General features: G+C 43.9%; 1 protein-coding gene and 1 long non-coding RNA gene across 2 annotated transcripts; one reads left to right on the top strand and one right to left on the bottom strand.

Annotated features, from left to right (window-relative positions):
- Nucleotides 1–1,093: 1,093 nt before the first annotated feature.
- Nucleotides 1,094–6,980, bottom strand: LOC310723105 (ski oncogene-like). Its single transcript, XM_083570937.1, has 6 exons — nucleotides 6,855–6,980; nucleotides 6,584–6,693; nucleotides 4,119–4,402; nucleotides 2,432–2,742; nucleotides 1,970–2,200; nucleotides 1,094–1,856 (listed from the first exon to the last, which is right to left on the bottom strand). Exons 3-6 carry the CDS (start codon nucleotides 4,165–4,167, stop codon nucleotides 1,635–1,637), a joined length of 813 nt encoding a protein of 270 aa, XP_083427063.1. The 5' UTR covers nucleotides 4,168–4,402; nucleotides 6,584–6,693; nucleotides 6,855–6,980; the 3' UTR covers nucleotides 1,094–1,634.
- A 105-nt stretch (nucleotides 6,981–7,085) lies between these two features.
- Nucleotides 7,086–9,057, top strand: LOC310723106. The gene is made up of 3 exons (XR_014532586.1): nucleotides 7,086–8,571; nucleotides 8,619–8,756; nucleotides 8,998–9,057. It is a non-coding gene; the product is annotated as an uncharacterized lncRNA (long non-coding RNA).
- The last annotated feature ends 1,133 nt before the right edge of the window (nucleotides 9,058–10,190 follow it).

Raw genomic sequence — 10,190 nt, forward strand, 5'->3', positions numbered from 1 at the left:
CAACAGTCCATAAACATCTGGAACCTGACGAATTTTGGGAGAGAATATCGTTGTATTCGTGCCTCATGCAGGATCTTTAGCTGCTCAACAGTCCTGGGTCTTCTTTATCGGATTTTTCCTTTCATGAGGCACAAAAGGTTTTGGACTACGAAGCCATTCTGTTGATGCAGTGTGCAGTTTAGTGTTCTGCTGAAACACACATACAAACACTTACACTTACACTTACACACACACACACACACACACACGCATACACACAAAAACATTCATGCACACTTGTAGAAAGAGTGTAGATGGTGTTTTTTGTTGAAATATTTATTTACAGTATTTTTGCAGTAAACAGATGATTACATTTGCATGTAACTGTTGCATATAATCAACATAATGCTTTATTATTATTATTATTATTATTATTATTATTTAATTACTTATTTCATTATTTTTATTTTTCTATACTCCTGGAGGCTAAACTCTGAAATAAAGGTACAGAGAGGGTAATGCATGTTTTTACGCAGGATCTCGTTATGACAAAAGTGCGATTCATTACTGTAAAGTTTAAAAAAACATTTATATTTACATATAATTTACTGAAAAAAACATTGTCACTTTTTTTCTCCAAAAAACAGCCCTACAAAAAAACATGGCCACCTCATTTAGCATGATGCTAACTGTTAGCGCTGCAACGGTGGATATGCACAGTGAAGCTGTTAGCTTTCAACACACACACACACACACACCTTTTAATGATACCCCACAATTAGGGTTTGACCCAAACACACACTGTGTGTGTGTGTGTGTGTGTGTGTGTGTGTGTGTATGTGTGTGTTTATTAAGAAAATTATATAATAGCGGTGACAGAAGCAACACAAAGATACAATTTCTTTGAAACAATTTCCAAAAGTAGAATGTGTGTGTGTGTGTGTGTACGATTACTCTGATAAATATTCTGTTATAAAAAGAGGAGAGTGTAGTACAAACACACACTCTCCAAACATCAAACAAAAAAAACAGGAATTCTTCATCTCCCAAATCCTCCCAAAGTTTCCTCCGCAGGTAAAGAATCAACTTTCTATTTATATAAAAGTGTGTGTGTGTGTGTGTGTGTGTGTGTGTGTGTGTGTGTGTGTGTGTGTGTTCCTGGACACAGAAATATGTTCATGCTCATCATGTTCATATTTAAAGCATAAAGTCTCTGAGGAACCACTGAACACTGAGAGCTGCTTCTCCTGTAACACCTTTAGCATGGAGATGAGGATTAGCGTGATTAGCCGTCAACACACTAGCGATCCAATACACCACCATGTTTCACTCTGTGGAGACGTCACAGACATGTTGTGGTGTCCAACGCTGACGTGCAAAGTGTCCCGTATACGTCTCCATATGATGATCAGTGTGTCCTGGGTGGAGACGAGGGGGTGAAGTTGACAGGGCGGAGACGAGGGGGCGGGGTCGAGGGGGGCGGAGCCAGCGCTCAGATCTGTATCACACTCCAACATCTTCATCTGTTTTTATACGTCTGTTTTCTTTCTTTTTCATTTAAGTCGCTGTACATCGTCTCTGTCTCTCCTCATCCTTCTTATGATTAGTGTGTGTGTGTGTGTGTGTGTGTGTGTGTGTGTGTGTGTGTGTGTGTGTTAATTTCCGGACTCATTAGCGTTCAGAGCGGATGAAGATGATGGAATGTTCCCGCTCGGCTCAGAGAGAGTTTCCTGCTGGTTTTTGCTCCACAGCTGATCCTGGAGATCTTTGACGACCCTCTCGAGATGCTGACGAGCTTCGCGTTCCTGCTGGAGCTCAGAGCGGAGCTGCTCACGATCTGCCTCAGCCAACTGGAGCTTCATCTGCAGCTCCTCAATCTGTATACACACACACACACACGCACACACACACATTAGCCCAACAATGCAACCTGCAATTGTTCTATGTTAAATTTTGTGTTTGTGTGTATATGTGTGTGTGTTGTACACACCTGAGTGGAGTATTTAGCGCGCATGCGTCCGGATTCGCAGGATTTATCGCACCTGCGCTGCTGCTTGGCTTCATCCAGTTCTCTACTGAGTCTCGCTCGAGTCTCATTCGCCTCCTTCATTCTTCTCTCGTTCTCCGCTCGCAATCGTTCCATCTCTTTACGCAGAGCACGCTTCGCTTCACTCGCTTCACGCAGCTTCTCTTTCTTCACCACACGCAGGAACTCCAGCTCCTACACACACACATACACACACACACACACACACACACACACACACACACACACACACACACACACACACACACACTAGTCATTATTGGTTGTGTATCGTGTGTAGTGTGGTGTAACGCAGTGTAGTGTAGGGTTCAGAATCAGAATACTTCCCGTTGGGGGAAATTGTTGTGTAAATGTAGCATTGTGCATTGTGTAGTGTTTTCTAGTGTTGTGTAGCATTGTGTTTACCTGCTGTAGGCTGCGTTTGGCCTGTAGAGCTGAGCCCAGCTTCTCCTCCTGTTTCACCCTCATCTTTAAGATCTCATGGAGGAATTTCTCTTTTGCTTCTCGAGACTCCATTCCTCCATCCAGCGCCTGTCTCAGGGTTTCCAGCTCAGAGTCCACAGAAGCTCCGCCCACTTGGCTCTCTGTCCCAGGCCCTGATCCCGCTGTGACCTCCACGACCCCCGTGACCCCTATGACTCCCGGAGAGCTAAGTTCCTTAGCGGAACTGGAGGACGTGAAGGACGGAGACGAGAGGGACGACAATGAAGACGTCACTGTAGAGGGAAAAGGGGAGGAGCTTGAGACCACAAAGCATTGCTAATGTTTAATGCTAACTGTTTATTGTTTACTGTTTATAACTGTTGCTAAATGTTTATTATTATAAAATCCCACATGCTCAGACCTCACATCTTACACATGCTAATAAAATTCAGCTAATACACCCACATTCTACACAAGACTGTTAGCATAAAATTTACCACATAAACACACAGTTAAACAATTACACAGTTACACAATTACACAGCCACAGTCACAGTTACGTAGTCACACAGTGACACAGTTACAGTCACACAGTTACACAGTTACAGTCACACAGTCACACTGTTACTGTCACACAGTAACAGTCACACAGTTACGGTCACAGTCACACAGTTACAGTCACACAGTAACAGTTACACAGTTACAGTTACACAGTTACAGTCACACAGTTACAGTTACACAGTTACAGTCACACAGTTACAGTCACACAGTTACAGTTACAGTCACACAGTAACAGTTACACAGTTAGTCACACAGTTACACAGTTAGTCACACAGTTACAGTCACACAGTAACAGTTACACAGTTACAGTCACACAGTTAGTCACACAGTAACAGTTACAGTCACACAGTTACACAGTTACAGTCACACAGTTACAGTCACAGTTACAGTCACACAGTTTCAGTCACACAGTTAGTCACACAGTTGCAGTTACACAGTTACAGTTACACAGTTACACAGTCACACAGTTACAGTCACACAGTTACACAGTTACAGTTACACAGTCACACTTTTACAGTCACACAGTTACAGTCACACAGTTACACAGTTACAGTTACACAGTTACACAGTCACACAGTCACACAGTTACAGTCACACAGTCACAGTCACACAGTTACAGTTACAGTCACACAGTCACACAGTTACAGTCACACAGTCACAGTCACACAGTCACACAGTTACAGTCACACAATCACAGTCACACAGTTACAGTCACACAATCACAGTCACACAGTTGCACAGTTACAGTCACACAGTTATGCAGTCAGCATCAACTGCTCTCGCAAACACTTTAAACTCACAAATTATCTTATGATGTCACAAAATTAAAATGAAATACTACATAAAAGAGTGATTCGCTAGCATCAGGAATAAACGTGTAATTCAGTGTTCACCTAAAAACGTGAAAATACTATAAATAAACAAAACAACAGAGAACACAACACAAAACAACACATCAATACAAAACAAAAAAACACAACATTTAACAACAGACAAGACAACACAAAACAATACAAAACAACACAAAACACACATAACACAACCATGCACAACAATACAAAACAACACACACAGAACTCCAGTTTATAACGAGTATTTAGTGTCTGACCTTCATCTCGAACCTCGACCTCCACATCGGAGTCACGCTCCTCTGTCATTGGTGCAGGAGCTCGGGAGAGGGTGTGGCTTTGTTGAGTGTGACTAGATGAGGTGTGGCTGTGAGGGGTGTGTCCTGGGTGACCCTCCCCTGTTGTCCTCCTTTTCCTGCTCTTTGTGTGTCCCTCGTTACCAGCATGGTTCAGGGCAGAAACGCAGGCCAACGCCCCCTTCTGCAGCGGAGGCAGAGCCACGTTTGGAGCCACCGAGTTTTCCAAAGATTTATAGTTATAGAAACTACACACACACACACACACACACACACACACACACACACACACACACACACACACACACACACACAGCATGAGCATAAAGGAGTGATTAAAAATATTCTATTTTATTAACATATTCTAATGTTAATAAATCATAAATCATACATCATAGTTAATAGTGTGTAGTCAGTGGTGTGTAGTTAGCGGTGTGTAGTCAGTGGTGTGTAGTCAGTGGTGTGTAGTCAGTGGTGTGTAGTTAGCGGTGTGTAGTCAGTGGTGTGTAGTCAGTGGTGTGTAGTCAGTGGTGTGTAGTTAGCGGTGTGTAGTCAGTGGTGTGTAGTCAGTGGTGTGTAGTCAGTGGTGTGTAGTCAGTGGTGTGTAGTTAGCGGTGTGTAGTCAGCGGTGTGTAGTCAGTGGTGCGTAGTCAGTGGTGCGTAGTTAGTGGTGTGTAGTCAGTGGTGACTAGTTAGTGGTGTGTAGTCAGTGGTGTGTAGTCAGTGGTGTGTAGTTAGCGGTGTGTAGTCAGTGGTGTGTAGTCAGCGGTGTGTAGTCAGCGGTGCGTAGTCAGTGGTGCGTAGTTAGTGGTGTGTAGTCAGTGGTGACTAGTTAGTGGTGTGTAGTCAGTGGTGTGTAGTTAGTGGTGTGTAGTCAGTGGTGTGTAGTTAGTGGTGTGTAGTCAGTGGTGTGTAGTTAGTGGTGTGTAGTCAGTGGTGCGTAGTCAGTGGTGCGTAGTTAGTGGTGTGTAGTCAGTGGTGTGTAGTCAGTGGTGACTAGTTAGTGGTGTGTAGTCAGTGGTGTGTAGTTAGTGGTGTGTAGTTAGTGGTGTGTAGTTAGTGGTGTGTAGTCAGTGGTGTGTAGTCAGTGGTGCGTAGTCAGTGGTGACTAGTTAGTGGTGTGTAGTCAGCGGTGTGTAGTCAGTGGTGTGTAGTCAGCGGTGTGTAGTCAGTGGTGTGTAGTCAGTGGTGTGTAGTCAGTGGTGTGTAGTCAGCGATGTGTAGTCAGTGGTGTGTAGTCAGTGGTGTGTAGTCAGTGGTGTGTAGTCAGTGGTGCGTAGTTAGTGGTGTGTAGTCAGTGGTGACTAGTTAGTGGTGTGTAGTCAGTGGTGTGTAGTCAGTGGTGTGTAGTCAGTGATGTGTAGTCAGTGATGTGTAGTCAGTGGTGTGTAGTCAGCGGTGTGTAGTCAGCGGTGTGTAGTCAGCGGTGTGTAGTCAGTGGTGTGTAGTTAGTGGTGTGTAGTCAGTGGTGTGTAGTTAGTGGTGTGTAGTTAGTGGTGTGTAGTTAATGGTGTGTAGTCAGTGGTGTGTAGTTAGTGGTATGTAGTTAGTGGTGTTTAGTCAGTGGTGTGTAGTCAGTGGTGTGTAGTCAGTGGTGCGTAGTCAGTGGTGTGTAGTTAGTGGTGTGTAGTCAGTGGTGCGTAGTCAGTGGTGACTAGTTAGTGGTGTGTAGTCAGTGGTGTGTAGTCAGCGGTGTGTAGTCAGCGGTGTGTAGTCAGTGGTGTGTAGTCAGTGGTGTGTAGTTAGTGATGTGTAGTCAGTGGTGTGTAGTTAGTGGTGTGTAGTCAGTGGTGTGTAGTCAGCGGTGTGTAGTCAGCGGTGTGTAGTCAGTGGTGTGTAGTTAGTGGTGTGTAGTCAGTGGTGTGTAGTTAGTGGTGTGTAGTTAGTGATGTGTAGTCAGTGGTGTGTAGTTAGTGGTGTGTAGTCAGTGGTGCGTAGTCAGTGGTGACTAGTTAGTGGTGTGTAGTCAGTGGTGTGTAGTCAGCGGTGTGTAGTCAGCGGTGTGTAGTCAGTGGTGTGTAGTTAGTGGTGTGTAGTTAGTGATGTGTAGTCAGTGGTGTGTAGTTAGTGGTGTGTAGTCAGCGGTGTGTAGTCAGCGGTGTGTAGTCAGCGGTGTGTAGTCAGCGGTGTGTAGTCAGTGGTGTGTAGTTAGTGGTGTGTAGTTAGTGATGTGTAGTCAGTGGTGTGTAGTTAGTGGTGTGTAGTCAGTGGTGTGTAGTTAGTGGTGTGTAGTCAGTGGTGTGTAGTTAGTGGTATGTAGTCAGTGGTGTGTAGTCAGCGGTGTGTAGTCAGTGGTGTGTAGTTAGTGGTGTGTAGTTAGTGATGTGTAGTCAGTGGTGTGTAGTTAGTGGTGTGTAGTCAGTGGTGTGTAGTTAGTGGTATGTAGTTAGTGGTGTGTGGTTAATGGTGTGTAGTCAGTGGTGTGTTACCTGTCTCGGGTAACACTTGCTGCTTTTGTAGCTCCGTCCTTTTCAGTGATGTTCGGGGACCAGGGCCTAAACGCAGACACTCGCTGTCTCTGCTGAACACAATTAAAACCCTGAACACACACACACACACACACACACACACACACACACACACACACACACACACACACACAATGTTAAACCCTAACATTTTATCTACAAATTAAACTTTTTAATAACGAATTGTATTACAATCATTGGGGAGTAAATGATTTCATGATCATGTCCTCACTTTATTGGCTGAGGCAGAGAGAGAGCGCAGCCAATCAGGCTTCTTGTCTTTATCTGCTGAGGGAGAAAATTCATGCTGCTTAAGCTTCTTAATGGAAACTGAATCCAAGACCTGAGAGAGAGAGAATATGCTTATAGTTCACAGACTTTTATTTAAAGCATACAATTCACACACACACACACACACACACACACACACACACACACACACACACACACACACACACACACACACACACTGGAGTAGTTAGACAGGTGTGAGAGAGACAGAAGTGTCTGGCAATCAAAAGTGTGAGCTTTAAATTTAGCACTGCTGGCAGACTGTGTGCACGTAAATCAGCTCTTAACACACACACACACACACACACACACACACACACACACACACACACACACACAGTCGATGGCCAAGTGCCGAATCAGTGCAGAGAAGAGAAATGACCTCTGACCTTAAAATTTGGCTCTTGTCTGAAAAGATCCAGGTCACACTGTGTGTGTGTGTGTGTGTGTGTGTGTGTGTGTGTGTGTGTGTGTGTGTGTGGCCAGACTGTGAGGTCAGTGACACACATTCCACAGAGCCATGTCACATTAAAAGAGAGAGACGTCGGGTTGCCAGATTAGACTTAGTAACTCCACTGCGGTAAAAAAATATAAATACATAAGGGAAGAGAGAGAGAGAGAGAGAGAGAGAGAGAGAGAGAGAGAGAGAGAGAGAGAGAGAGAGAGCAAGAGAGAGAGAGAGAGAGAGAGAGAGAGAGAGAGAGAGCGAGAAAAAGATTGGAGAGACTTTGAACCGTTATTCAGTCAGACAGGAAATCACACCTCTTTCTAAAAGAGACAGAATGCGAGACACACACACACACACACACTTCAGTACTGATACACACCATCATTATTACACACACATGTACACACAAACACAAATGCACACGTATATACATGTACACACAAACTTACACACTTATACACACAAACTAACACACACATATACACACAAACACACGTATACACACACACACACACACACACACACACACACGTATACACATGTATATACACACACACACACACACACACACACACACACACACACACACACATGCTTAGACATGAGCTTAGTTCTGTGAAAAGAGCCGCCACCCAAATCTGCAGAATCTCACACAGTCGTAACACTGGGCTATCTTTAGCATGCGCGCGCACACACACACACACACACACACACACACACACACACACACACACACACACACACACACACCCTATTAAACAAACATTTGCTGCAACTGTCTTTCAGAAGTTAACACACAAACACACTTGTACACACACGTTTTTACACAATAATACATTTTTACACATCCAGGGGGCGGAGCTACAGAGCAGGATCAATGTACAGAAGGCTGAGGGACAGATATCAAGGTTTTCTGGAAGTGTCCCAAATCACAAGCTGTTCACCATGTAGGTCACACATACACACACATGGAAGGGACAAAATGGGAGAAGAAGAGAAAGGGGAAGAGGGTATCATAAAAACTGTGATCAAAAGAAAAAGGTTACACTGTTAGAATGTTGCACTGTTAAACTGTTATGATGTTACACTACACTGTTAAACTTAGAGACGTTACACTGTTACAATATTACACTGTAACGCTGAGGGAGGTTACACTGTTAAACTGAGGGAAGTTACACTGTTACAATATTACACAGTTAAACTGAGGCAGGTTACACTGTAACACTAAAGGAAGGTTACACTGTTACACTGAGGGAGGTTACACTGTAACACTGAGGGAGGTTACACTGTTACACTGAGGGAGGTTACACTGTAACACTGAGGGAGGTTACACTGTTACACTGAGGGAGGTTACACTGTAACACTGAGGGAGGTAACACAGTTAAACTGAGGCAGGTTACACTGTAACACTAAAGGAAGGTTACACTGTTACACTGAGGGGGGTTACACTGTAACACTGAGGGAGGTAACACTGTTACACTGAGTGAGGTTACACTGTTACACTGAGGGAGGTTACACTGTTACACTGAGGGAGGTTACACTGTTACAATATTACACTGTTACACTGAGGGAGGTTACACTGTTACAATATTACACAGTTAAGCTGAGGGAGGTTACACTGTTAAACTGAGGGAAGTTACACTGTTACAATATTACACAGTTAAACTGAGGCAGGTTACACTGTAACACTAAAGGAAGGTTACACTGTTACACTGAGGGAGGTTACACTGTAACACTGAGGGAGGTTACACTGTTACACTGTGGGAGGTTACACTGTAATGCTAAGGGAGGTTACACTGTAACACTGAGGGAGGTTACACTGTTACAATATTACACTGTTACACTGAGGGAGGTTACACTGTTACAATATTACACAGTTAAACTGAGGGAGGTTAAACTGTTACACTGAGGGAGGTTACACTGTTACACTGAGGGAGGTTACACTGTAACACTGAGGGAGGTAACACTGTTACACTGAGTGAGGTTACACTGTTACACTGAGGGAGGTTACACTGTTACCCTGAGGGAGGTTACACTGTTACAATATTATACTGTTACACTGAGGGAGGTAACACTGTTACAATATTACAAGGTTAAACTGAGGGAGGTTAAACTGTTACATTAAGGGAGGTTACACTGTTAAAATATTACACTGTTACACTGAGGGAGGTTACACTGTTACACTGTTACACTGAGGGAGGTTACACTGTAACACTGAGGGAGGTTACACTGTTACACTGAGGGAGGTTATACTGTTACACTGAGGGAGGTTATACTGTTACACTGAGGGAGGTTACACTGTCACACTAAGGGAGGTTACACTGTTACATTGAGGGAGGTTACACTGTTACAATATTACACAGTTAAACTGAGGGAGGTTAAACTTTTACATTGAGGGAGGTTACACTGTTAAAATATTACACTGTTACACTGAGGGAGGTTACACTGTTACACTGTTACACTGAGGGAGGTTACACTGTAACACTGAGGGAGGTTACACTGTTACACTGAGGGAGGTTACACTGTTACAATATTACACTGTTACACTGAGGGAGGTTACACTGTTACACTGAGGGAGGTTACACTGTTACACTGAGGGAGGTTATACTGTTACACTGAGGGAGGTTATACTGTTACACTGAGGGAGGTTACACTGTTACATTGAGGGAGGTTTTACTGTTACACTGAGGGAGGTTACACTGTTACATTGAGGGAGGTTACACTGTTACACTGAGGGAGGTTACACTGTTACATTGAGGGAGGTTTTACTGTTACATTGAGGGAGGTTATACTGTTACACTGAGGGAGGTTACACTGTTACATTGAGGG

This window comes from Silurus aristotelis, assembly GCF_946808225.1.
Source record: "Silurus aristotelis genome assembly, contig: scaffold_152, whole genome shotgun sequence".
NCBI lineage: Eukaryota > Metazoa > Chordata > Actinopteri > Siluriformes > Siluridae > Silurus > Silurus aristotelis.